Source organism: Miniopterus natalensis, chromosome 2 (genome assembly GCF_054644295.1).
Source record: "Miniopterus natalensis isolate mMinNat1 chromosome 2, mMinNat1.hap1, whole genome shotgun sequence".
NCBI classification, from domain to species: domain Eukaryota; kingdom Metazoa; phylum Chordata; class Mammalia; order Chiroptera; family Miniopteridae; genus Miniopterus; species Miniopterus natalensis.
Window position 1 is genome coordinate 184,496,421 of NC_142082.1, and position 27,982 is coordinate 184,524,402.

Below are 27,982 nucleotides of genomic sequence, written 5' to 3' on the forward strand. Positions count from 1 at the left end.
ATAGGTCCCGCTAGTCTCCCATTCCCTTTAAAAGAGAGTGTTTCCCTTTTTTGAGTCTCAGGCACTGGTGGGCCCTGCCCGGGGCCACCCCTTGATACAGTTGTTCAATCCTCCAGCCCTTATCAGGTCTGGAAGGCCCGGTAAGCGAGTGGCAGGCCGGTGGGCACCTGGAGCCCTGTGCCTGCCAGCGGGGGAAGCGGCACAGTGAGAGCCATCACGTGGGGCCTTGGGCCCGGAGGCCGGTCATCTGACGCTCCTCGGGAAGCCAGAAACCAGGGTTTCCTGTCAATCTCTCCATTGTAAACCCCGGCTGCATGTAGCTCTGGTTTTTGGGTTTTCCCCCACACTGCAGGCTGTGCAAAACGCATTCAGGGGTCAGACTTGGCCCTCAGCACCCAACTGCCCCCGCTCTGGGGGGCTGTGATGGCTTTGTCCCCTCCCGGCCTCTGCCTCAGATTTGGTGGCCTGGGGGCTGGCTTCTCCCCTGGGCTGTCAACCCCCACCCCCACCTGCCGTGCCCCTCTCTGCCTGTCACCAGCCCACACACTGCAACGACGCCTTCGCCTGCGTCCCAGCTGCACCTGGCCCTGGGCTGTGGGGTGCAGGCCGCCGGGGCCTGGCCGTTACAGCTGTTCCTTAACTCTGACTGGAGCTGGCTGGGCCATTCCTACCTCGGAATTTTTTGCAGCCCACCTCTCTCAGGCCCATGCTGCAGCCCCAGCCCCCTTTCCACCAAGACCCCCTCCCAGCCACCCCTCCCCCCTCCTCCTGCCCCCCATATTCCCTGAGTTTCTTATCGGAGCAGTCCAGCCTCCTCCCCACCTGGCCGGCCCCTCCAGCCAGGAGCCCCCCCGCCCCGGCCTGCTGGTGGACAAGGCCAGGCCTCCCCCAGAGCCTGCCTCCAGCTCGGGAAAGCCTCTCACCTGTCCCACCGGGTATGCTCTGCTGCATCTTGCCAGGAGCAGTACCCGTGTTCTATCCGTCTGTCTGTCCAGCACGGCACCTTCCTCTGAGCGTCCGTGCCAATCTGGTCTAATCCCTCCCTACTGGGAGGACAGGTGTTTATCCAGCCATTCAACCATGCCTGCTGTGGGGGGCGGGGGGCACCGGGGTGTAGAAGTCACCATAGTTCAGCTCACGGCACAGGACGAAAGAGCCACCGAATGACCAAAGGGCAACCTCTGAGCCTCACCCAGGGTAAAGGCAGTTGGGGGAGGGGAGGCAGCATCTCCGGTAGACATCCTGGGTACTGGGGGGCAAGGGCCCAGGGGCAGAAGGCCCTTCCCAGGACTCCAGGCTTTGGACTTTATCCTCAGGCAGTGGGAACCCACGGGATGCCAAGCAAGGATCTCTCAGACCACCCGGAGGAAGACAGATCTGTTGAGTGCCCTGTGTGGACCCCCAGGGGATAGGGGGCAGTCAGGAGGTGTCTGCCATCCTGGCCAGAGATGCCATCAGCTCTGCCTGGAGAGGTGACCATAGAGGCGGAGGGAGCAGAATCCATAGATGTTTCTAAAGGGGTAAGAAACCACCAGGGGTGTGGCTGGGTGAAGGTGAGGAAGGGGTGACCTGTCAGGTCACACTGGTCTCAGCCTTGGGGATGGCAGCTCTGGGAACTGAAGGTGTCCACACCCTCAACTTTGAGCTCAGGGTCCCAGAGTTTGTCGGTTATGATCTGCCTCTCTAGGACGAGGGCAGTGTCTGGAACATAGTAGGTGCTCAGGAAATGCTGGCTGATTTGAACTGGACAGTGACTCCTCACAAGGCTCTCAGACACCTAGATGGGGCCCTCCTGGCTCCTGAGACCACAAAAGAAGCTCCTGAGCTTCTCGGCTGGGCCTTGGCAAGCCCCACCCATCGCCCCCTTCACCCTGAGGTGCAGGCTTCTGTCTCTGAGTGGGCACAGTAATGTTGCCCTACACTGCGTGCGACACACGGAGCTGGTTCACAGCTCCTGAGAACCATGGAGACGTCAGCTGTGTCCCACCCCCACCCGTGGTATGGACCCTCTTCCCCAGGGTGCAGGTGCTTTGGTCCCACCGTCGAGGGTGGAGTACGAGAGGCACACACTCTGGGATAGAGGACCCAGTGGCCTCCAGGCCTCAGTTTCCCTCTTCAGTACAACATGGGGGTGGGGGGCTTTTAGCACCTTTCTCATGCTGAGACTCTCGGGTCAGCCCCTCTTCTCCCCCCACTGATCCATGGGAAGATACGGGGCTGGGGCTCTGGTGACACCACGGCCTGCTCAGCACAGGCAGCTTCAGGGGGGGCCCAGGAGGGGTGACCAGAGCAGCATTGATGGGGGCAAGGGGCAGGGGGCGGGTGAACTCGGTGGGAATTCCAGAAGCTGGGGGGTGGGCGGGAGTCTTTGCCATGTGCTCAGGAGGCCTGGGCTAGGCCCAGCTTGGCCACTTGTTGACTATGACATTGGGCAAGTTATTTCACCCTCTGAGCCTCAGTTTCCTCCCCTGGGAAATGGGAAAGTCCTACCTCCTAGAGGGAGGCTGGCCTGAGATCAAGCATCTGTGCACATCTGGCGGGGAGCTTCCCCCAGGGGGGTCGCTCTTCACCAGCCACGGGGCCTTAGGGGACCCACTTGCTTTCTATCATCCCAGAGACCTGAGGGTGGGGGGTTGTAGGAACAGCTTTGCAGGTCTCTGCCCTGGGGGGGGGGCTACTCCTGATTCCCCCAACCCCCCCAATCTGGCAACACCTCCTGGATAGGAGAGAGCGATGAGAGCACCCAGGTGGGTGGGGTCCTGGCCTGAGGTCCTGGCCAGGTGGGTGGGGTCCTGTTTTCCCGAGAACCACGGAGACATCTGCGTTCATGTGGCGGGATCTAGAGGGATCTGCGTGCACACAGCCTTTGTGGGGTGCGGCGGGAAGCGGGGGGGACTCTGGCTGAGGCATTGCGGAGCAGGGGAGCGCTGGAAGGGGGATCAGGAGTCGCTGAGCATCGCGTGGCCGTGTCCGCAGTGGCGGGGCGGGGCCGGCGCTGGGGGCTGGGTTGTCCCTGCCGTGCGTGCTGGCTTCCTGTGGGCACGTGTGGCCTTCGGGAGGGCGCAGCGGGCCCAGCGCGACCTGGAGAGGACGGGTGGGGGGCTTGGGGGCTGAGGCCCCGCCCCCGCCTCGCCGCCCCGCCCCCTTTCCCGCCCCGCCCCCGGGCCTCACCTGCCCCGCCCCCGGCCGCAAGCCCCGCCCCCGGCCGCAAGCCCCGCCCCCGGCCTCTGTTTGCGCCCGGTCCGCGCCGCCCGCTGCGCTCCCCGCGCTGCCACCGCGGCCGCCCGGAGCAATGATTAACCCGGAGGGCCGGCCGGCTGCGGGCCCGGGGCGGAGGCGCGGGGCCGGGGCGGGACCCCGCGGGGCCGCTGGGCTTCCTGCTCGCTCCCAAGTTTCCTCGTAGACGGCGCAGCGCGGCGCCGGCCGGGGCCCGGGGCGCAGCGTGGCGCGTGGCGCAGGGCGCGGCGCCGGGCGCGCGTGGGCGCGGCGCGGGCCGCCGGGGTCACCATGAGGACTCTCCGCAGGTTGAAGTTCATGAGTTCGCCCAGCCTCAGTGACCTGGGCAAGAGAGAGCCGGCCGCCGCCTCCGCGGACGAGCGGGGCACGCAGCAGCGCCGGGCCTGCGCCAACGCCACCTGGAACAGGTAAGGCCGCGCCCTCCCGGCCGCCCGCGGGGAGAGGGCGAGCGCCCGCGGGGAGGGGTGCGGGGGCACCGCGGCCCTTCCCGGGCTGCGGGAACTTGCTCCGCCGGAGTGGTGCGCGCGCGGAGGGAAGTTAGTGCAACGTGTTCCTGCAACTGGGGACCGGCGCGCGGAGCCCGGCCGCCCCGGAGCGCCGGGCGGGGGCTGGGGGCGGGGCCCGCGTGCCGGCCGCCCCCCCGCGGTCTCCCCGCGGCTCGGGCCCCGGGCTCGCGGCAGCCTGGGCGGTAACACAGCAGGAAGTATCTTCCCATTTCGCGGATGAGCCGACGAGCCCCGCGGGCGCCGTCGGTAGGTTGCTTCCTGTCTCTGCGCGGAGATCGCGGGGGGCGGGGGCTTTTCCCCGAGCGGCCCCCGTGCGCGCAGCTGTCGGCGGGGGTGCGGCAGCTGCCCCGCATTCCTCAGGCGACCCTCCCCCAAGGGCCGCTCCCAGCCGGGCGGGGGCGTGGGAAGTTCCCCCGCCCCCCAAGCTTTGTCTCAAGAGCGAGGCTGGGATCCGGGAAAGAGAGGGCTCGTTGAGTGGGATTCCCCAGTGTGTCTGCTCGTGGGCCCCTTTCAAACATAGACATTTCCACCCAAAGGAAAGTGGGAAGAGAGTGAGGCTGTTTAGGGGGGCTGTGGATGCTGTCCCCCCCTCCCCCCAACCACACACGCCTGGCAGTGAAATCTTGCCAGATGCTCCTCGGGGCTGTGACCTTGGCCAGACTTGATGAGCCACATTGTGGTGGGCACGGGGCTGCCAACCTGAGACCCTCTGTGCACCAGGCAGGACACTGTCATCCCCATGTGCTTGTCTTCAGCCCGCAACCAAGTTGCAAACTGCTTGAGGCCTAGATGTTTCTGCCTCGGTTTCCCTATTTGTCCTTAGCAAGCACATTCCTCCTTGGGGGCAGTGAAAGGACTCATGGGGAACCTCACTGACCCAGTGACCTCGCACTGTCTTAACGTGGTTTTCTCCTCTCACAGAATTGAGGCGCTAGACACAGTCCTCCTCGTGTCTTTGCCGTGGTTTAGTGGAAGGAGCCAAACAGGCTTAGTTCAAATCCCAGCTCTGCTTCTTCCCTGCTGTGTGGCCTTGAGAAAGTCACTGAATCTCTCTGATCTTCAATTTCCTTTCCCATAAACTGGACTGTGGTAGGGATTAAATGTGAAGATGGGTATTAATGCCCTCAGCACTGTTCCTGGCATGTAGTGGGTTCCTCCGTAACTCCTAACTCTAGCCCCAGCTCATGTCGGGGTGGGCCTGTAGGGTTAGGGTTTGGGGGGCTCCTCGGGAGTCTGCTGGTTCCTGAGCTTTCACCCACTGAAGCTTTGTGAGCCGCTCCCTTTGTGGTCGGCCCTGCTGGGGGTCCTCCAGACAGAGGTGGGGGCACCCTGGGGCCAGCTCCGAGTCTTCCAGGAGAGGCCACCTGGGTCCCTCAGCTGCTTTTTACTTAGGGAAACTTGGGAACTCAGTCAGCTCTGTTCTGTTCCTGGGCCTGGCGGACTGCGGAGGACTGTGCCCTTCCCACAGCTGGCACCGACAGGGCTTCTACTCAGCTGCCCCCCATCCATGTGCGGCCCCCTTCATTTCCTTTGGCTCACTTTGCCACCATCATAGTCCAGAGAGGGAGATATTATTACCCACCCACAATTTAGAGGTACAGAGGGGGACACAGTCCTGGGAGACTGGCCCACGTAGGACATGGCAGAGCCAGAGTCCTCTTCTCTCTTCCCTAGAGGGGGGACAGCCAAGGAGGGAGCAAAGTGCCTTCCCCTGCCAGGTCTCTGACAACAGTGGAGGCAGAGGCCCCTCTGGTCTTTGCATTGCTCCCTGCCAGGCTCATAGGACAATAGCCTGGACCAGGACAGTCTGCAGTCTGTCCTGCCTTGCTGAGTTGACTCCTCATGTCCAGTCCAAGATGCACCCCTTTTTCTCTTTGTGACCACATTAGTCTCCTGGGGGCCACTGTAATACATCATCACAAACCAGGTGACTTAACACAACAAATTTACTCTCAGGGTTCTGGAGGCCAGAAGTCCAAAATCAAGGTGTCGGCGGGACTGTGCTCCTTGCAGAGGCTCTAGGGGAGGGCCCTCCCGGCCTCTTCCAGCTCCTGGTGGATCCCTGACTGGTGACCACGTCACTCCAGTCTCTGCCTCCATCTCGTGAGAATGGGATCCATGCTCTCATTTAGCTGTTCATTCATTCACTCGTTCATTCACTTGTTCACTCACTGGCACTGGGCTGAGCCTGGGGCAGAGAGTCAGCAGCCTCCCAGAGCCTGGAGACCATGGGGGGAGGCAGGAAGTAAACAGGACAGAGTCAGCCAGTGAGGGATTTGCAGGTGGGCTTTAGTGCTGGGAGGAAGATAGACCCAGGTTTGGTGGCCCGTGTTCTACTCTCTCCCATCAGTGTGCACGAAATGTTTGAGTGAGGGGTGGGTGCCCCTTGTGTGTGGAGGGAGCTCCCCAGACCCCAACACTGGTCCCCCACATCTGCATTTGGGTCAGAGGGTGCTAACCATTGCGACACCCTACTCCTTGCCAGGCCTGGATCTGCCCAAATGCTTGAGGTTTGGTGAGCCCAGCGCCCACCCCACCTAGATGTTAGAATGGAGGCCCCGAGACATGCTGGAGCAGGGTACGGTTTGCGCCCTTGTGGTGCAGGTGTCACTTGTCACTCTCCCCACAGACCCGCCTCAAGGCTGGGTGGTTGTCTTCAGCTTACAGGGTCAGGGCTCTGAACCCAGGTCTGACTCGAAGCCACAGCCAAGGACATGTGCGAGTTCGTGTCCCGCTGGGGCTGGGCATGGTGGGTTTTTGGGGGTGAGAACTCAGAGGCTGGAGCCCACCCCCTGGTCTGCACCCCTCTGGTCCTGGCCAAACGCCACGGAGTGCTCCCCCAAGCAGCCGTGACATCCTGTTGTCCAAAGTCAGGTGGGAGGAGCTCTTTTCATCCCCAGAATAACTCAAGGTGGGACTCACGACCCCCATCTTGCAGGTGAGGCTCAGAGAGTCACTGGACCGCCTGGGTCTAACTCCAGAGCCTGCGCTTCTGCCGCCATGTGGGTCTCTGAGGGGCCAGGGGGTTGGTTGAAGCCTCCAAGGTGAAGGTTGAGAGTGGGGGTTGGAGGCCATGCGGGCCTGTCCACCCCAACGCCTTGCTGTGAATCCTGAGCCCCTGCCCCTCGGGGGCAGCCTGCATGTGGTCGGCAGACTAATGACCCCAAAAGATGTCCACACCCAATTCCCCGGGACCTGTGAACACATTACATTGCAGGGCAAAGGGGACTTTTCAGATGTGATTAAGTTCAGGAGCTTCAGATGGGGAGATTATCCAGGTGGGCCCAGTGTCATCACAGGGGTCCGGGGGGGGGGGGGGCATGGGATCAGAGTTGGAGCAGGGAAACGGTGGAAGCAGAGAGGTTGTGAATGGAGGGAAGGGCCCGAGCCGAGGAACGTGGGCGCCTCTGGAAGCCGGGAAAGGTCGGAAACAAGCGAGTTCGGCCTTGGAGCCTCCAGAAGGAGCCAGCCCACCCACACCTTGGTTTTAGTCCCGTGACCCTGGTTTAGACTTTCCAGCCTTCGGAACTGTAGGAAAACAACTTGGGCTTGTTTTAAGCCACTGGGTTGTGGTCTTGTCGCAGCAGCTGAAGGACAACCACACATTGGGCTTCCCTCCCTCCCCCCATGTGCCCTGGGCCACCACTCCCCCACTGTGGCGTCAGAACCCGGCCACACAGCCGGGAAGGTGGGAATGTGAGGCCCCAGGCAGCCATGGGAGGGCATGGGCATGCCACCATCCTTTCTGCAGCCTGCCAGGACGGGTGGGTCAGAGCCTGAGCCAGTGCCTGCCTACCTGGGCAGGGGAGCCTCTGGAGAGATGCTCTAAGCCCTTGCCTGGGGTGGGGGTGGGATTGGAGCCCTCCCGCTCAGCCAGGAGCCCTCGGGGTGGGGGATTTCAAGCCAGGTGGACTGAAACCAGGGTGTGAGTGATACTTGTTTGCTGAGGGGCAGGTAGACTTGTCCCTAGGTGTTCTCACTCCCACTTTCCAGATGCTCAAATTAGGGCCTAAATGGGGGCAGGATTGGTTCTGCGACACCTGCCTCCCTGCGCCTTATACCTAGACTTGAAGGGGAGGCCAGGCAGTCCCCCCACTTCATTTCCCGGGGCTGGGCATGACCCCCTGGGGTACAGATGAGGACACTGGGGCTCTGGTCATCCTTGGATGGACAGGGCGGGGAGAGGGTTAGAGCCCAGGTGGCAGCCGGAGGACCCAGAGGGGACATGTGGGGACCCAGTGGAGCCCAGCACCCCTGCTGGCCTCCACCCACTCGTTCAAGCCCTCTGGGGGGCCTCTGGCTGGTGCCGGGTCCTGAGGGAGTCAGGTCTCGACACTAGTCGGAGGGGCTGAGGAAGTACCAGCCTTGCCCAGGGCCTGGTCGGCCCTCTAGGGGCACCAGGCAGTGGGAGCAAGGACACCTGCAGAGGCCACTCCCGCCCCCCCGTGTCCTCAGAGGCCTGCGGGGGCCAGGTACAGAGCAGGGTAGGAGCCTGAGGAAGGGCAGGCTCTACCTCCAGGGGTCCCCAGATGTGCATCGGCCTGACCCACCAGAGGTAAGGCTTTGGGTGGCCCCCAGCCACTCATTCTGCCAGGGAGGTGAGCAATACAGAGAGGTGATGCTGGACCAGAGACCCACCCACCTGGGGTCCCAGCCGCTCACAGCCCCGCGATGGCCTCCACCCAGGCTAGGGTGGCCACAGGTACCCCCAGAGTCCCACAGTTAGCCCTTCCCCCAAGCCTCACCACAGCCCCCCCCCCCCCCGCCAATCCTGAGCAGCCCTGTCCCACCAGCCCTGGTGGCAGGTCTCAGCCCGTCCTGGACACCCTGGAGCCTCACCAAGGGTCCTGCCCTTCTGCCCTGTGCCACCCAGTGCTCAGACGAGTCTGGGACTTGACCCTGCCTCCCGTCTTCCTTCATGAGGAGGGGACGGCTCCTGTGAGGGGCTACAGCTGGAGGGAGGCGGTGGGGCAGGGTCTCCCCTGGAAGCACCTCAAAGGCCTGTGGTTTCCCCGGGACCTCGGCCCTTCCCCTGCCCGGGCCTGCCTACCTCACAGAGAGGCTGGTCTAGGAGGCCACAGCTAGGGTTTCACTTCTGTTTTGGGGGGACGATTAGTCACATGAGGTGCTCTCGCCCTCCCCACCCTTCCTCTTCTCCAGTGGCTCACAGCAGGGTTTTTTGTTTACCCAACTTGGACTTTGAAAAGAACTGGGCCCTCAGCTGGAGAGAGGGGGAAGGAGCTGGGTTCCGCCCACCCACCCCCACGTTTTGGCAGGGTGGGCCCTGGGCCCCAGCTGGGGATAACACTTGGGGCCTCAATGTTCTGCAGCCGGGGGTGTGACAGTCCCCACCTCGTGTGGCAGCTAGGAGGAAGAGATTGAGAAAACCACAGAGCAAGTAGCTGAGCTGTGGTGGATGCTTCTGAAGTCACCCCTGTACCACCAGAGCGACTGCTGACCCACAGCATGACAGACAGCCTTCAGGGCACCGTCGCCTGCCCACGCTGTCTCCTTCAGGGGCTGTGATCATGATTCCCATTGTATGGATGGGGACACTGAGGCCCGGGTGGTCAGGGCATGTGGCCCGGGCGTATAGCCAGCAAGCCCAGAGCTGGGACTCAAACCCATACCCGCCCCTGAACCAGCCAGGGTGATGGGGGTGGGCGGGGCTGCTCAGACTCCAGTGGTGACAGACGGCAAGGTCACGGCAAGGTCACGGCATCCTCCTTGGGTGTCGCTTTGCTGCCCCAGTGCCGGGGGTGGGGTGGTAGAGACCAAATAGTAAATCAGATAGGCCTCCCTCCCCAAACCGTAGATGGGGTTGAATGCTCTCCCCTCCCAGGTGTGAGGCAGGAGGGACCTGGCCTGGGGTTGGGGGGGGGGGGGCTTTGGAGAGAGAGGTGGGTGGAAGGCCGTGGGGCAGGAAGGGAGGTGGTACAAGAGTCACAGAGGGCCAGGCCCCCCGAGGGCCCAGACTGCCAGCCTGGCCATCTGTAGCCCCGTGATGGAGGGGCACTTCTGGGTGGGGGACCAGAGTGGGCTGGGTCCCTCCGAAGGTTTAAGGGAAGGAGAGGAAGGACGCAGCGAGGCTGATGGCGCGGGTCCCTGAGAACAGCAGGCCCGGGCTCCACATGCCTGATTTGGGTCCCAGGGAGAATTTGGCCAGGCCCCTCTGAACTTCCTGAGTGGCTGGGACCCCCCCCATCCCCTCCACACTGGGCCGGGTGGGGCCGCCCCTGCACCATTCTCCCTGCCCCCCAGCAGCCCCACAGGCTGAGGGTGAGTTCCCAGCTGTTGGGATTCCGGGGGGCAGCTGCTGTGGGACAGCTGGCTTCCCAGTCGCTCTTAGACTTCCCGTCGGATTTTTATCTTTTTTTAGTCTGTAAATGCGGGGCCGGGGCCAGCAGGGGCTTGTAACAGGCCGAGCCCTGGCCAGCCGGCCTTTCCTCCCTGTAGCACCTGGGGGCGGCGCACACGCGGCCCCGTCTCGCAGACAGGAAACAGGCCGGAGGACACACGTCCCTGGACCCGTGAGTAAGCAGCATTCCAAGATCAGGCCCTGGAGTCGCCGGCTCCCCGGGTCAGGTGACCAGTGTCCAATGTGGTTGCGGTGCCTGGTGCAGCTGGGGTCAGCTCTGTGACCTGGGCACGTCCCCACGCTGCTCCGATCCTCTCCGCCCACCGGGACATGGGGCCCCAACCCTGCCCAGACCTGGCTCCCTGGGGGAGGCGGCAAGGGGAGAGCAGCCGCTGTCGGGCGAGCTCCGGGGCTCCCCGTAGGGGACTTGGCCTCTCTGAGCTTCAGTCTCCTCATCTGAGAAGTGGGCGGCCAGTCCGTGTTGCTGGAAAGGGTGAAGCGGCTGAAGGCAGAGAAGGGCACCCGGAGCTCCGTGGCCACTGCCCACCCTGTGATGTGACCAGCTGTGTGGGTCCGGCTGTCCCCTACTCACCAGGGGTGGTGATTCAGAGCGGCAACCACGCCCTGGGCCGAGGGCGGTGGCACCTGGCTCTCACCCTTGGGAGCGCGTGGCCGGTGGGAGGGACTAACAGGAGGGAAGGGGGGGAAGCAGCGTGTGCGCAGGGTACGCGGGTGTCCTGGAGAGGTGACGGGGAGGCGCCTGGAGCACAGGGGAGGCTGGGGTGCGGGATCTGGGAGTTCAGGTGGGAACTGAGGTCCTGGTGTGGATGGGGTCCCACAGGGACGAGCGGTCCCTGCTCTCCAGGTGCCCTGCTTCTGGCCAGTCGGTCCTGTTCCCCAAGCCCAGCAGGGAGGCTCCAGGGGAGAGGGGGCCGAAGGGCGGCCCGGGAGGCTGGGAGGGGTCCCGCCGCGGGTGGACACAGCGCTCCTCTCCCCACCTGCAGCATCCACAACGGGGTGATCGCTGTCTTCCAGCGCAAGGGGCTGCCCGACCAGGAGCTTTTCAGCCTCAACGAAGGCGTCAGGTGAGTGACTGTCCTGTCCTGTCCCAGGCCTGGGCCTGTGAGAAGCAGGGAGGGCCATGCCAGGGTGGGAGGCCCCAGCCAGCCCCCACCCAGTCCACCAGCCTCACCTGAGGTTACACCCTGAGAGCTGCCGGCAGCAGTGGCCACCACATGGACCTTGACGCTGTAGCGTGGCTCTCGGGCCCGGTGGGCCTCCGCCCCCACCCCTCCTGAGGACATCTTTTCAGGAGAAACAGGGTGGGACTTGGACGGTGGCTCAAGGTAACGCCCTCCTTCCCCGCTGATGTTGGGCATCAGGAAAGACTTATTCTGTTGAAGAGGAAGGACCCACCTGGTAATGACGGGAGTGTCATTCCGGAAAAGCCATTAACACCGGCTGGCTGGCCCCCGAAGGCCCCTCATTTCCTGTGAGTAGCCGAGGAACCAGCAAGTACTGGTGAAGGAGCCCCCCACGGACGGACCGGCTGCCCGGGAACCTGCAGGGCCAGCCCACATAGCGTTGTGTTGTAGTGGAGGCGGCCAAAGCTCAGAGAGGCTGAGAAACCTGCCCCAGGTCACACAGTAGCTGCAGGGAGGGATGTGCTGCCTCTGTGCCCTTCCCCTGCCACCCGTTGTGCAGACCTTCCCACTGGCTCAGGCCGAGAGTAAAAGGTTAATTTTGACAGCGATAAACCCTTCCCACCCCATCGTGGCAGAACTGAAAGGGCTCCTTTAACCAGATAAACCGAGGCCCAGGGAGGGTGAGGGGCTGGTGAAGTCGGAGAGCGGGAGGTTATTGCCTCCCAGGCCCGTGTGTGACTGTCCAGCTTTTCTCAAGCTGGTCTGGCCACCCAGGGGCTGGGCCCTGGGAGCCACCAGGGGTGTCAGTGGGGCCCTGGGAGCCACCAGAGGTGTGGGTGGGGCCACAGCAGCCCCGTGTTCCTAATATCCCTCTGCTCAGGAAACCAGGATTTTATTGCTAGCCTAAAGAATGTGCTGGTGTTTAAACAACAGAACATAAGGAAATATTTCCAAATTCCTGAGCAAGGCACCGGGACAACCCTCCAGCAGTTTCTACACCCTTCCCCTCCAGCAGCATAAACAGCAGGGGGAGGGGGGGACGGACTATAACCCTAGACCACATGCCCCTGTCACCAGCCCTGAGGGACTGCACAGAGCAGGGGCCTCCCTCAGGAGTGTGTGCCTGGGGTGGGGGGCAGAGATGTACCCCTGGCCCCCAGGGTCCCCATGATCCTTACCCAGGAAACAGGTGGAGGTCATGTGACGTGAGCCGTGGCACTCCTGGCCAGTTAGGTTATTTGGGGCAACCTGTCTTTAGCTGATTCAAAATTAGATGCTGGGCATAGTTAAGTAATAATAGCAGGGCCTTTCTTTTGAGAGTTTGCTCTGTGCCAGCCTCGTGCGATGAGCTTTCCATGCCTTAAACTCTTCACAATGCCTCAGAGGAATGGGCACCTTATCTCATTTTACAGATGGGGAAACTGAGGCACAGAGAGGTCGGGGGTAGCTCAAGGTTACAGGATTAGTCAGTGGAGCTGGGACTTGGGCCCTTCAGGACTGCCTGCCCCCCCAGCTCTCTGGCATCATGAGGCCACCTTAAATTAAGTGAATTTAATTGTGCATTAAATCCGTAATGGTCATTAGCTTTGATCCCACGAGAGCCTGTGGCTGGAGCCATCCATCGCCCCACTATCTGAATTTTCTCCTCGGTTCTCGAAGCTCTTTATGAGAGAAGGCTGTGCCGGGTGCGGGTGAGGCCGGGATGGGGAGTGGTAGCAGGACTCTAACACCTGTCAGTCATCTCCCCTCCCCGTTTTATATGTATATGTAATATTTGTCTATGTAACTCACTCTTTGGAAATGTACAGTTTAGCATTTTAGTATGTTCAGAAGTTTGTACAATCATCAGCCTATTGAATTCCAGAACATTTTCATGACCCCCTGAAAAGCCTGTCCCCATTAGCAGTCACTCCCTGTTACCCCCTCCCCCAGCCTCTGGCAAATACCAGTTAACTTTTCTGTCTGTGGATTTGCCCATTCCGGACACTTCACGTAAACGGAATCGCTCGGTGCGCACGTGGCCGTTCGTGGCCGGCTTCCCTCGCGGAGACCACGCTTCCAGGGTTCATCCGCATCGGAGCCCGTGTCAGTGCCTCCTTCCTGTTGACGGCCACGTAGTATTCCACTGTGTAGAAAACACACGGTTTTGTTTACCCACTCGCCTGTTGATGGACGTTTGGGTTGTTTCTGCCCTCCGGCGGGGGCATCGTGCACAGGACTTTGTGTGGACCTGTATTTTCATTCCTCCTGGGTCTGTGCCTGGGGCCGCATTGCTGGGTCGTCTCACAGCTCTGAGGTTAGCTCCAGGAGGAACCGCCCGGCTGTCTCCCACAGCAGCCGCTCCGCTCCACAGTCTTGCCAGCCCAGGGAGGACTCAGTTTCCCCATGTTCTTACCAGTACTTGCTATTTTTGCTCTAGTGGGGGAGAAGTGCCCCCTCGTGGCTTTGGCCCGCAGTCCCCTGATGGCACGGCTGGGCATCTCCTCGTGGGCTAATTGGCCATTTGTGTCTCTTGAGGAACGTGTACACACACCCTGTGCCCAATTTTTTCATTGGGCTCTTGGTCTCCTCTTGTTGAGTTATAAGAGCTCTTTATATATTCTGAGTCGAGACCCTTACCAGGCACTCATTTGCAAGTCTCTTCCCCATGCCGTGAGCTCTCTTTTCACTTCCTTGATGGTGTCCTTGGAAGCACGGAGGTGTGACTTTGATGACGGCCAGTGTGTCCAGCTAGTCATCCTCCTCGATCCCCTTGTTCCCTTGACCCCCTTTCTTCTGAGGTGCAGAAACGGACACACTTGCACAACAGTTCTTCCAAGTAGAAGAAAACCTTAGAGGCTAAGGCAGTTTGGGTCGCAGAGGACACCTACTTAAGGACCCAGGCCTCTTTACCTGATGGTTTCTGTGGCACTGCCGCCGGAGGACCCATGAAAGTGTAGCTGACCCAGCTCTCTGCAGGCCTGAGACGGGTGGACGTGCCCAGCCCTCATATTGGCCCCCAGCAGAGCCCCTGGGACATCCTCGCTGCCACTGTGTGGTCTCTGACTCCCACCCTCTCTCCCTCTGGTCTCCCCTCCCGCCCACAGGCAGCTGCTGAAGACAGAGCTGGGGTCCTTCTTCACGGAATACCTGCAGGTGGGTGGTCTTGCTCTCCAGCTGGGTGGTCCAGCTCTCCAGGTGGGTGGTCCTGCTCTCCCCCTGGGCTGGGATTGCTCTCCAGCTGGGTGGTCCAGCTCTCCAGGTGGGTGGTCCTGCTTTCCAGCTGGGCTGGGATTGCTTCCTGAACTGGCGAGAAAGGACCAGGGTCACCTACTCTCAGTGGGCGTGTGAAGCACTAGGTTCCAGGGCCTCTGCCTCACCGTGACTCAGTTTCCCCGTCCGCATCCCCAACCGCAGATGGTTGTGAAGGTTAAATGAGAGGATCCTGGTGACGTCTCAGCACTGTGCCTGGAGTCTCAGCACTGCGCATGCAGGACTCAGGCAGCTTTCTTATTACTGGCCCACCTCCTCCTGGAACATCAGTGCGGGCCCCTAACATCCGTGTTTGGGTCATCTTGCAGCCCCAGTGCCCTGAGGCACAGAATATCAGTGTCGCCAGGGCCCCTCTGTGCCAGGTGCTGCTCCACTTGGCACTCCTGCCCCACCCCCCAGTCTGGGCAGCGGGCCTGCAGAGTCGTGAACACATGGGACCTGCCGTGGTTACGTGACTCTCTGGAGGCACGATTCACATGCCACAGGGTGCACCCACTTAAATGCCCAACTCTGTGGTTTGTACTATAGGCACCACTGTCGAATTCCCGGGCATTTCACCACCCGCCCCAAAGAAACCCCACCTTTATCATCAGCCCCCCCCCAGCCCCCGCAGCTACCAGTCTGCCTGCCTTCCGGATTTCCATCCTGGGCATTTCATGGGGACGGACTCGCACACTGTGTGTCTTCTGTGTCGGCTTCTTCCGCTGAGCACAGTGTTTCCGAGGTTCGGCTCAGCCGTGGCAGGTGTGGGTGCTCCGTTCCTTTCTACAGCCTAACACCCCATTGTCTGTGCGCCCCGCTTGTCCACTTGCCTGTGGGTGGACACAGCTGTTTGCACCTTTGGCTGTTGCGAGCCGTGCGGGGACCACGAGGTGTCATCCTCAGCCGATGCCCGGGGCGGCCGGCGCTCACGGGACTCCGTGGGGTGAGCCTCACGGTACTGACACAGCTCGCAAGCCAGGCCCCCAGCACCCCCATGTGCTTCATTGTCCTCCCTCAGTCCGGGGCGCGAAGGCAGCCCACCTGCCCGCTCCGCTGAGGCTCCGGCTGCTGCCTGTCTTTGGGGGTTGTCCCTGTAGCCACCTCCTGTCTCGTGACAGCCCTGGTTGGCCGGTTGTCAGCGACCTCCTGGGGTGAGCTGAAGCTCAGGTTCTGTGGCATGTGGGAGATGGGACGTCAGCGAGCCCCTTCCTCTGAGCCTCGGCTGCAGGCGGTGGACTCTCGGGGGCCCTGCCTGCCAGGAACCCTCAGGACTGTGACGGCGTCTCCGTGTGCCTTTCAGAACCAGCTGCTGACGAAAGGCATGGTGATCCTGAGGGACAAGATCCGCTTCTACGAGGGTAAGTGGCAGGCCCGTGTCCTGGGCCACGCTGCTTGCTGGTGTGGCTGCTGGTCATTGTGGCTAGGGCGGCACGACCGGTGTGCCCGCAGGGACCGTGGCACTGCCTGCCTCACCTGGGCCCCCGGGGCTCTGGGCCGGCCGTGTGGCTCTCCTGGTCAGAGGACTCAGAAGGGACAGAAATGATGCATCAGGGCAGGAGGGGACCTCGTCAGGGAGAGCATCTGCCCCTGACTTGCTGGAGCCCAGGATCCCTAGAGATGTCCGAGAGAAGGCTCCTGCCTCACCCACTGCCCACAGCAGCCTGGGAGAACTGCAGGATCTTCGAGGCCTGAGGGGAAGTGGCTCGAAGAGGCTGGAGCAGGCGGCTGACGCCTGGGTGGGAGCAGCTGATGGGGGCTCCTTGCTAGACATGCTGGGGACTTTTCTCTTTCAGTGCCCACCCCACCCCGAGAGGCCTGTGGGTCACTGTTCCATTGCGCAGTTGGGGAACAGTCAGACGATGGGCGGTTTGTCTAGCCGCACTACAAATGAGGGGAGGCGGGACTCAAACCCAGGCCAGCCTGACTCCAGTGCACATACCCTTTGCCTTGCGTGAGTCCCAGCTGGCTCTCTGCCTGGCTCAGGCCTCAGCAAGTAGGGGAGGGCCCTGACTGACCACCCTCTCTCCCCCAGACCCTGAGTCTCAGTGGGCCGGCCAGGTCCTAGCACCCTCTGGCTCCCAGTCTCTGTGGGCCCTGGGGCAACAACCAAAGCGTGTGCCTCCTGGGGAGAGATCAGTTTTGGGAGGACCCGGCTCAAACTGATACACCTTTTTTTTTTTAATGTTCACCTGAGGATATTTTTTCCATTACTCTTCAGAGAGTGGAAGGGAAAGAAAGAGAAGCATTGATATGAGGACACATCGATTGGTTGCCTCCCGCACGCACCCCAACTGGGGATCAAGCCGGCAACCGAGGTACATGCCCTTGGCTGGAATCGAACCCGGGACCCTTCAGTCCACAGGCTGATGCTCTAACCACTGAGCCAAAGCAGCTCAGGCCTGATACACCTTTGCTAAGGGCCTTCTGTGTGCCAGGCCTGTGCCAAGTGCAGGTTTCATGAATGTTTGTTGAGCACCTACTATGCGCTGGGCACTGGGCACATGCTTACTCTGCTAGACTCTGTCCTGACTCTACTGACTCACCGGATCCCCCAACAACCTTGTGAAGCAGGTACATTGTTGCAGCCACTGAACATAGGGGGAAACCGAGTCACAGTGGGGTTCAGTAACGTCCAGGTCACATGGCCGCTACATAGCAGCCTGGCTCCTGAGCCCACCCTCTCCTCTCCACTGCTCCAGATATCTCCCCAAGTCCTCACTCTGACCCTGGGATGAAGAGGTGTTAGTCTATTTTGTAGAGGAGACTGAGGCCTTAGAGGCCTGGGGTGCTCAGGATGAACTCTGAGCTGTGTGTCCCGTTCTATGCACACCCCCTCTGTGCGTATGAGTGGAAGCTGCTGAGGCAGGAGCCTGAGAAAGGCCATGAGAACCTCAGATGTGGAGGCACAGCCACCGGGGGTTCTGGGCGGGCTTCCTGGAGGAGGCAGCACCTAAGCCTGCAGGGCAGTGAGGATTTGGCACCTGGTGGAGACGCCCTCCCACACCCCTCTTCTGACTCGGCACATTCCAGTGGTGGCTGTGCCTCCCACCAGCTCCAGCCCAGGGGAGCTAGGATTGCCAGAGAAGGGGAGCTTTGTGTGGCTTGGTGGAGTCCTGCCCACAGTGGCCTTGTCCGCCAGGCCACCCAGCAGGGAGTGTCAGCCCCATCCAAACTCCCCAGGCCTTGGGGACAGGCTGAGAGCCCCAGGCTTGAGGGCAAAGGGCCTGGTCCAGTTCTCATCCAGCCACAGACATTTCCTTATGGCCTCAGTATCCCCGCCTTAGACTATAGAGTTCGTGGGGCTCCATCCACATGCTCAGTACGTGTCAGAACCCAGGTGTCCTCTGGGGACCTGGAAATGGAGGAGACCCGGGCCCTGCCTAGCAGGGCCTTACAGCCATTTGGGGACACAGACAAAGACTAGATGGTGACAGTCCAGTGTGCTGAATGTCAGGGCGAAGTCCTGGGAAGAATGGATTGGTTTCACATTAGCAGTCAGGGAGGGCTGCATGGAGACAGTGACCCTTGAGTAGAGCCTCAAAATGTAGTCTGTTCAGGACATCTGGCCTCCTTCAGTCCAGGCAGTGGGAACAGTAACCAGCCTCTACCCTGAGGGCAACCCCGAGACCCCCCCCTCTGCCTCCCACCCCAGGGTCCCAGGGAGAGCTCTTCATTGAGACTATTGCCTGTGCCCTGCCTTGTCCTCACCCACAGCTCTGATGGAAAGCGTGGTGACCCCCCTGGGTGGCCCTAAGCCCTCACCACCTGCTCCTCTCACTTGCCTCCCTGGAGGCCTTGAACATCGACTCCCAAGCAGAGTGATTCCTGAAAACGGGAAGCCTGGAAGCCAGCCTAGAGGTGGAGGCTCCTTCCCAGGACCCGTCCCAGGTTGTAGTTTGGTGGTCTCAGCACAGTGGCTCATAGGAGTGGACTCCAGCTGCAGCCACAATAACCCTGTGGTCATCGCTGTCCCTGGAGATCTCCCTGAGATGGCTGAGACCCGAGCTGACATCGTTCATTCTGGTCTCTGGGCCTCCCAGTCGGCCCTCAGCACTAATAAAAGGAAGATTGACCCGCCCCCAGGGCAGAACCAGCTGGGTCACTGCTGCTGCCTGGGTCCTGCTGAATGTCCCCAGGGACACAGCAGCCCAGTTGTTATGACAAAAGCCAGCACTTCCTGAGCACCTGCTTTTAGCCCTGTGCAAGTGGGCCAGTTACTGCACCCATTTTACAGAGAATGGCACTGAGGCTCCAGGTGCGGGACTCCCCTGGGGCCCCACAGCAAAGGTTCAACTTAGTGCAGCCCGTCATCCCTGAGAACCCCAGCACCCCCAGACTGAAGTCCCCAGCAGAGAGCTCTACCCAGGCGTGGACTCTGTGCTTTACATCTGCTTTCTGCCCCGGGGACTGGAGTGTCCTGAGCCCGGTGGACACTGGCATGGCCTGTGCCCAGGGCCACCCCGCAGCCAGCCTAGGGACTGAGCCGCCGCCTTCTTGCCGGCAATGCCGGGGACCTGAAGGGACCTTTATATTCAGACAGAGCCTCCGGGGCAGCAGGCACCCGCCTTTCCCGCCGCAGACCCAGGGAGGACCGGGAGCTGGCCGCTTGGCGGGGAGCCCCAACGCCCGCAGACGGCCGAGCAGAGGCCAGAACCCCCACCGCCAGGCGGGCTGGATGGGCCTCCCGGGGCGGCCCCGCCAGGCTCCCCGCCCAGAGCCCCAGCACCTATGCAGACCTGGGCTCTGCGGGGAGGGGAGTGGGGCCCGGAGCTTAAGCAGAGTGAGGAGGGAGCCCAGGGCTCTGGCCTGGCCCCCTCGTTCCCATGGAAACCTCCAGCGGTCAGGCGCGAGCAGTGCAGTCTGGGAGACTTGCCAGCTGGGGGCGAGCCCCCCCTCACCCAGAGATACCCACCACACCCCTGCTGGTGGCTGGTCTGGCTTCCAGGTGGGGGGTCGGCTCCTCCCGGCCCCAGCAGCCCTTCATCCTAACTCTGCTCTTCCTGATAGAAAGGCGGAGGGTTCAGCTCTGCATTTCCTGGGGGATCCCGGAGCCAGCCTGGTGGCACCTTAGCTGTTACCACCACCACTACCCCCCCCCCCCGGGGACTGGTCACCCTGAGGATAGCGCCGCTCCTTCCAGGACCAGCAGAAGTGCCAGCAAAGCTTGTCCAACTGCCCTCTTTCCACACATCTACTTTCGTGGTTCACACACCAAGGATGTCAGTCCAGCAAACCATCCTAAGGCAGCTTGGATAGCACCTCCTCCAGAAAGTCCTCCCTGCCTGACCCTCTCCACCTTCTCGCCTCCTCTCTTCTACCTGGGGATGTTGCCATGGTTAGACATGGTCTCCCTGGCTCCGCAGGTCCCATCTCAGGCAGGGACCCAGGCCCTTGAGAGAGACCTGAACCTCTGGGAAGGAGGCTCTGTCTCTTCAGTGGTCCACTGAGGTCACCCTTTGCCATCCTCCTGATTGCTGTTTAATGTCCTGCTTCCCTGTCCCTTAATGGGACTGGGACTGTTGGGGGCTCAGCTGGGTCTCCAGGGTCAGGCCTGGCACAGTCTAGGTGCTCTACCTGTTGGTGGCCAGGCTGGTGGGTGAGTGGAGGGAGGGAAGGCGGGGTGGGCGGGTGGGTGGATTCCTTAGCTCCTTGGCGGGTGGGTAGGTGAATCAGATGAGACGGGACATGAGCGGAAGCCCCTGTTGGGGGTGGGGGGGCACGTCCGTGCAGCTCTCGCCCCTGTGCGGGTCCAGCGCCCGTGCAGGCCTGGCGTGGGCAGGAGCGGGAACTAGCAGCCAGCACGCACCTGCACTTCCTCTGCACCAGGCCCTGTTTATGCTCAACATTTCGTCTCTTTGGCTCCGGGAGGTGGCCCTGGGACTGCCCCGTTTTGTTAACGTGGCGGCTGAGGCACAGAAAGGTTAAGCACCAGCTCTGGCCCACCCAGCTGCCCTGTGCTCTGTGCCCTTAACCTCAGGGCCCCACCCCAGGCACCTCCAGGACCCGGAACCCAGCTGGAGCTCCTGCATCCTGCTCACTGAGAGAGAGGACCTCTGACCTGGGGGGCAGGCGGGGCCTGCCATGCCCACTCGGGACAGGCCGTGACGGCTCCCTGTGCCCACAGGACAGAAGCTGCTGGACTCCCTGGCGGAGACCTGGGACTTCTTCTTCAGCGATGTGCTGCCCACGCTCCAGGCCATCTTCTACCCGGTGCAGGTGAGCAGCCCTGAGCCACGGGCCCCCCCAGGCCTGGGTGACAACCCAGACTGCCCCGCCGGGAGGGAGACGTGCCCTTCTGCCCCTTGATGCTCTTACGGGCACATTGTCCCTGGACCTCTCAGAACCTGCTTCCCACCCGCAAGAGGGCAATAAAGCAGCTCCTTCCTAAAGGCCCTACAAAGCCTGAGCAGCACGTAGTAGGCCCTGCCCGGTGCATAGTGGGGGCTCTGTGTGTGCCAGTAACCCTCTCCTTGCCCGTTACAGGTCAGTGGGTCCCCTCCCCTGTGTCTGGCCCCAGAACCTGAGGGGGGAAGCAGGCAAAGGCCCCCGTGACCGGCGGGCGGGTGGGCGCGGTGTTGTGTCCCCGCAGGGCAAGGAGCCGTCGGTGCGCCAGCTGGCCCTGCTGCACTTCCGCAACACCATCACCCTCAGCGTGAAGCTGGAGGACGCGCTGGCCCGCGCCCACGCCCGCGTGCCTCCCGCAATCGTGCAGATGCTGCTGGTGCTACAGGTGGGCACGCGGTGCGGCTCCCGGGGCAGAGCCGAGACGAGGGCCTGGGTCCCTGTGGGTCGCCAGTGGAGTCCTCAGGAGGAACCTGGGAGGGAGAGTGACGCGGGAGTGGACAGAGGAGCTGTGCAGAGACGGGTTCTGGAGAAGGCTGGCCTTGGCCTGATCCCACGGGCGCCCGGGAGTGTGACCAGGACCAGAGTTGTCCCTTGTGGGCAGGGTCTGGGCCTTTAAACCCCTCATCCGTCGGTCACTGGGGCTCTGGGCCGCCTTCCCCATGCCCCACAGTGGTCCTGACGTCTCTGGTGTGGGTGCCTTTCATCCGAACAGCAGCTCTGGGGAAGGGGCAGCTGCGAACTGCTGGCAGCCATGCTCCCAGCAGCAGGTGGGGGGTGAGTGGCCTGCCAGGGACGGGATCTGGTGGGCCACCGGCAGCCTCCGCTGCAGACTGGGCCTTTCTGCTCCATCCGGAGCCCTGGGCAGGCACAGCTCTACAGTTTGCTGGCTCTTCTCACTGCCCCGGGACCAGGGCAGGCACCGCCAGCAGTCCCGTTGCACAGGCAGGGAAGTAGCATCCCCGCCAGGAGCCTGCTTGCTTGCAGCTGACAAGGCCTCGCCCGAGTCTGACCAGCTCCAGAGCCCTGTTCATTGTTCCAAATCCCCTGTGCATGTGGAAACCCTGCTAAGTTGGGGTCTGTGAGGTTGGTCCTGGGGCCCAGGGCAGCCGGGGAAGATTCCAGAGCAAGGAAGGGCTGATGAATGTGGAGGTTGACGGGTCAGGGACTGCACTGCTGGGAGCTGCAGTCGTCCTCGCAGCTCCAGGGGTGCCAGGCCTGCCAAGCCAGGATTTTAAGGGCGTTCAGGTCAGACCTGGCTGGGTTGAAGCTGGGGTCCTTGTGGGACTTTGTCTCCCGAACCTCTTTTCTCGTCTGTGATGGAGTAAGACCGCCTACCTGGCAGGGCAGGGTTAGGGAAATGGAGAGAGGTCGGATGTAAAGCCCTCCGAGATGCCCCTGGAAGCAGGCACCATGCGGCTGAGATTTAGAGCCAAGAAATAAGGTCTCACCTTGATCCCATGAGCCCATCCTTGTGGGTGGCCAGGGTGGGGTGGTGCTGCCCCCTGGTGGCTGCTGTGTCTCATGCAGCTTCCTGGGCTTGGCCCCATTGCCACCCAGACTGTCCGTTTCCTTGTGGGTGGGACCCCAAAGCACAACCTTTTGCCGTTACCCCATCCCCCCAGTTGGCCTGCACTTCAAATGACCTTGCCCCAGCTCCCCAGTGAACTTGCCCCTACAGTTTTCAAGTCCCAGATGGGTCTGAAGTCACAGCTGCTGGTCAGCCTGTGTTGAGGACCTACTGTGTGCCCTGTGCTTCACCCGCAGAGTCACAGTGCCTTCTCACCAGGTCCCAAAAGCCAGGGAACAGCCATTCATCTGAGTGCACACAAATAATGCAGCCCCTGGGCCCCCATGTCCTCTCTGCAATGGGGAGCAGAAACTAGACTTTATAGGCAAGTTCTAGAAATGAAATGACATAAAGTTCAATGAAGCCCCAGCTCAGCTCAGCGGTGTCATCCTATTCCACATCCTATTCCATATCCTCTGCTGCTGGGGGCGGAGACAGGTCCAGGGAAACCTGAGGTCCTTTACATTCATCTGGGTGGCATAACAGGGCATCCAGTGAATCCCACCCCCTCCTTGTCCAAACACACTGGATCCATGGGGTCTGTAGTGATGTCCCTTTTTATTTCTATCGTAGTAATTTGTATGTGTCTCTTTTTTCTTAGTCTGGCTAGCGGCATATTGATTTTACTGATCTTTTCAAAGCACCAGCTTTTGATTTTGTCGATTCCTCTTCTCAGTGTCATTGATTTCTGCTCTGAATGTTAGGTTTTTCCCCTTTTGCTTACTTCAGACGTAATTTGCTCTTCTTTGTGTAGTTTCCTAAGGTGGAAGCTTAGGTGATTGATTTTTGATGTTTTACTTTTCTAATATATTCATTCAATGCTATAGATTTCCCTCTAAGCACTGCTCTTGGTGCATTTCATAAATTTGGATAAGTTATATTTTCATTTGGTTCAAAACCTTTTCAAATATTTCTTGAGATCTCTTCTTTGACTCGTGTTATTTTTTTCTTTTTAAAAAACATTTACCCATGAAACCTTTATTTTTAAATATATTTTTATTGATTTCAGAGAGAGGAAGGGAGAGGGAGAGGGAGAAACATCAATGAGGAGAGGAGTCATCGATCGGCTGCCCCCTGCACGCCCCCTACTGGGGACCGAGCCCACAGCCCGGTCATGTGTCCTGACCTGGAACCAAACTAGTGACCCCTCGGTGCACAGATGACGCTCAACTAACTGAACCACACCCGCCAGGGCATCCTTCCTTTCCTTTTAATCTACTTGTGTCTTCGTGGTTTAGGTGCGTTTCTTGAAGGGAGCCTAGAGTTGGGTTCTCTTTTTGTCTTCAACTGTCATCTACCATTACTCTCTGTGTATTTTGTCCCTTACGGACTGGCAGCCCCTGAAGAGCGATGTCATTCATTCATTCATTCATTCGTGTATCATTCATTCAGCAAGCACTAAGAGCCTGCTGTGTGCCAGACCTCTACGGAGGGCACTAGGGAACACAGAGCTTGTCCCCCAGATTGGCAAGACCCAGGCCATCCTGTGGGCAGCCCCATTTCTCAGGTAGAGATCCCTGCAAAGCCCAGGACAGGGGAGGGGTCGGGGAGGAGCTGGCTGAGACCTGTCAGGGGAAGCAGGTGGAGTGCAGGATGGGGAGGGGGCAGCTGTCAGGTGCATAGGCCTTAATGGCTGAGCTTGGATGTGGACCCGGGCCTAGCCCCATGGGGCAGCCTTTCCTGCCTGCAGTGCTCCATGGCGAGGGAGTGAGGGTGGGGGCTCCGGGTGAATGAGCTTTTCCCTGCAGGACTTCCAGGGCCTCTAGAAAGCCAGTGCTCAGGGGACTCTCCTGAGGGGGTGATTGCAGAATGCCCAGCCTCACGCGGCCACAGGGCCCTTTTCTACGGGACACCATGGTCACCCAGACCCCCAGCTGCCGTGGTCAGCCCCAGAGGGTGTCAGAGCAGGAGAGTGACTGAGAACCCAGCTTGAGAAGATAGGATGGGAGGATTGGTAGGCGCTGTCCTCGGGGCCGGGGCCCCGTGGGAGGGGGGTCAGGGTGCTCGTGGTGTCTTTGAGCTAAGCCCACTAGGTGAGGGAAATGGGGTATGCTGGGCAGTGACCCTCCACCTCTCCCTCTCGCAGGGCGTGCATGAGTCCCGGGGTGTGACCAAGGACTACCTGCGGCTGGAGACACTGATCCAGAAGGTGGTGTCGCCCTACCTGGGCACCTATGGCCTCTATTCCAGCGAGGGCTCTTTTACACACTCCTGCATCCTGGGTAAGAGTCGCCAGGGCCTGGGGTGGGAGTGGTTACCACTGGGCCCATCCAGCTCTACCGGGGCCCAGGCCATGTGCTAGGCCCTGGTCACACAGGTATCAGTCACCTGGGGACCCTCCATCAAGGGCCGAGGGGGACCCAGTGGGCAGACACCCAGAGGGTGATGTGACGTCTCTCCCGAGAGCCCAGCATCGTCTTTCGTGTCCCTGAGGAGGTCACATCTGTGCTCAGTCCTGAAAGTCAGGAGTTGGCCAGGCACATGCTAGAGCCCCAGAAATCCCAGCCCCTCTAGGGAATCCAGGAAAGAGACAGGGACGGGGCAGGTGCGCTGGCCTCCTGGGCTGCGTGGCGTGTCCGCAGAAGCCAGCCCACTGAGCACCTACTGTGCACCTGCGCCTGTTCTTGGTCCTGGGGCTTCAGTAGAGACCAAACCCCACCCTCATAGTCTCTCGTCCACCAGGGAAGACAGTCCCCAGATAAGTCCCCAAGGTGCCCTGTGCCCAGGCGATACAAGGGCCATGTACAGGGAGCTCAGGGAAGTCCAGGCTTGGAGGTGGCTGCTGAGCTGAAGGGCCGGGAGGAGCCAGGCCTGGGAGGAGGTGTAGGAGGAGCGTCCGGCCCCAGTGGGCAGCAGTGTAAGAGCTGCTCCAAGTGTCGCCCTCACCTAGAATGCCCCCCCCAACCTGCCGGTGTGAAACCTACCTGCCCGGCACATCTCAGCTCGGGCGGGGGCCTGGCGCCCGGAGAATGTTGAGGTGCCCAGGTTCCCTGTGGCCCTGGCTGACGGGACCCCCGCGGGGTGAGAAGGGAGCCTCGCCTCTGGTCCAGGAAGGGGCTCTGAGCCGCTCACCACTCTCCGCCCCCTGCCTGGTGACACTCTGTGGAACTGCATGGTCCTGAGTGGGAGTGGAAACCGGCCCCTATGTAGCCTCAGCCGCCCCTGGGGTCCTCTCCCATCCTGCAGGGGCTCCCAGGACACTCAGAATGAAACCCCCAGCCTTGACCTCACACCGAAGGGCCTCTTGTTAGCTGCCCTGCCATGGCACTTGCCTTTACCTGACTCGTGGACCACCCATAGGGTTTGTCACACACACGCACACACACTCTTAAGACCCAGCTGTGAGGACAGGGTGTGTGCTGCCCAGAGGAGCGCTGGTGCGGAGCACGTGCCGAGACTTGCTGACTTTGCACAGGTGGGGAGACAGGACAGCGCACTTAGCCCCCCAGCCCCACCTGCCTGTCCAGGCCGAGAGGCTGGGATTGAGGAGACAAGAGGCAGGAGCCTGCTTCCCTCTTCCCTGCCGGCCAGGCGGCCCCAGCAGGCTTGTGGCAGGTCTGGCCTTTCCTGTCACTGGCCTTCATGCAGAACCAGGTGCCCGGGTGGCGCTCACTGGAGGATCTGCCTGCATCTGGCAGAAGGCAGGGCCTGGAACACCCTGGTGCCTAGGTGTGCCCAGCGGCCGCCCGGTCTGAGTGCCCTGGCCTCTGGTGCCTGACGCCTGTCTGTCTGTCTGTCCACAGAGAAGCACTTCCTGCGCCGCTCCCGCTCCGGGGACATCCTGGCCAAGAACCCGGTGGTGCGCTCCAAGAGCTACAACACGCCGCTGCTGAACCCGGTGGCCGAGCACGAGGCGGAGGGCACGGCGGCCAATGGCACCGGCATCCGCAGACACTCGGTTTCCGAGATGACGTCCTGCCCCGATGCGCCCAGCCAGGGCCCCATGGGGGACTTTGCACCCTCCACGGGTCCCCAGTCCGGGCCCTGCCCCAGCAGACTGTACCCACCCACGCAGCCCCCGGAGCCGGGCCCCGCCGGCAGCTCCCCGCCCTCCTCCAGCCCCGAGAACCTGGTGGACCAGATCCTGGAGTCCGTGGACTCGGACTCCGAAGGCATCTTCATTGACTTTGGCCGGCGCAGTGGGTCTGGCGCCTCAGGGTTTGAGGGGGCCAGGGGTCGGCAGAGCATCGTGTGAGGGCCCCGGGTTTTTATGGAGCCCAAGAGCGTGCCTGTGTGTGTGTGCGTGCGTGCGTGCGTGTGATTTTTTTACTCTGTCCCGTCCAGTCCCCAGCCAGCCTCTGCCACTTTGGCTTCTCGGTCTTTGTTGGAGAAACCATCTCCTCCCCCGGCCCGGCCCCACTCCGTTCTGGGGGGTTCTGGGGTGTCTGCGTGGGCAGCTTCACCTGGCTCCTGCAGGTCACCAGGTGCACGGGCCAACCTCCGATGCGTGGAACGGGCATTGCCACCCCCTCTGCCCCCAGCCCGCCCCCACACGCCACTCCCAGACCCACACCCACGGAGACTGTGAACCTGGCCCCTTGGCCAGGCCCCAGAATGACCCTCAGACCCACCTGCCTCCTCCCCACTCACCACAGCACGACCTGCGGGCGACTCTGTCCCAGACCCTAGGAGCCACCTGCCCGCGCTTGGCAGGGTGGCTGTGGGTAGGAAGAGGGTGGAATAAAACTTGTCAACCCTGCTCCCAAGCGTGTCATGCCAGGGCCCCCTCGGAGACCTCAGGGCGCCTCGCGGGGCCTCCCCTCCCCACTGCTGGAGGGGCAGGTTCCTGTTCCCTGCTTTCTCGGTCCCGTCCTGACAGACGGACCCAGGGACCCGGAGGGAGGGGCCGGGGAACCCAACAGCCTCAAGAGCTGCTGGGACCCTAAGGGGTAGAGGCTGGTTCAGGTCATTGGCCCCGGACAAAGGAGTCTGAGCCCTGCCTGTGCCCTCCCCAGTGAACACGAGCCTGGAAGGAGACGGGACTCGCTTGGTGCCCCACCAGAGCCCTACTAGAGAGGGACACATGGGGAGGGACCTGTGACACCTGCTCTCCCCACCCCTGCAACTGTGTGGCCTCGACAGGTGGTGCCCCCCTTCTGCTATTGGATCCAGTTCCTGAACCTCGATGTGGGTCGGCTCCTGGCTTGTCCCCACAGTGGCACCGGTGGCATTGGCCAGGGTCTGGGCTGTCCAGTCCTACATTGAGACACATACATCCTCATGAAGGGGCACACGCCCCTGCCCACCGCTGGCGGGTTTCTTACACGGGGGGGGGGTCCCAGATCCTCTTGCCGCCTCCCACTGCCCAGAGCACCCTCCTCTGAGTGCCCTCTGGCCATGCAGGTCACCAGAGGCATCCACCTGCATTTGTATGGCCTGTGTCACGGTCTGCTGGGGGCTGGGACAGACACCACAGCCGGAGGGACCTGAGGAGAAGCTCATTCCCCGCAGTCTGGAAGCTGGGAGTCGGTCGGGCGCCAGCTCGGTCGGGTTCTGGGGAGGACCCTCCTCGGCTCATAGGCGGCCGTCTGCTCAGGACCTCGAGGTGGGGCACTCATCCTGTGCATCGGGCCCCACCCTTATGACCTCT

At 61.6% G+C, this 27,982-nt stretch overlaps 1 protein-coding gene across 2 annotated transcripts in view; it reads left to right on the top strand.

Moving 5' to 3' along the window:
* PRR5 (proline rich 5) overlaps positions 1 to 27,091 on the top strand; it is a 47,234-nt gene extending 20,143 nt beyond the window's left edge. Inside the window, exons 2-9 of one of the 2 annotated variants that reach the window (XM_087814969.1) lie at positions 3,525 to 3,644; positions 11,106 to 11,186; positions 14,333 to 14,381; positions 15,781 to 15,838; positions 20,605 to 20,696; positions 21,070 to 21,210; positions 24,479 to 24,614; positions 26,136 to 27,091. In XM_087814969.1, coding sequence (XP_087671095.1) covers positions 3,535 to 3,644; positions 11,106 to 11,186; positions 14,333 to 14,381; positions 15,781 to 15,838; positions 20,605 to 20,696; positions 21,070 to 21,210; positions 24,479 to 24,614; positions 26,136 to 26,587 — 1,119 coding nt within the window. In that variant the 5' untranslated portion in view covers positions 3,525 to 3,534 and the 3' untranslated portion in view covers positions 26,588 to 27,091. Of the gene's footprint in view, positions 1 to 3,466; positions 3,645 to 11,105; positions 11,187 to 14,332; positions 14,382 to 15,780; positions 15,839 to 20,604; positions 20,697 to 21,069; positions 21,211 to 24,478; positions 24,615 to 26,135 lie in introns of those variants that run through there. The other variant, XM_087814968.1, reaches the window with a different exon arrangement.
* Positions 27,092 to 27,982: the final 891 nt, after the last annotated feature.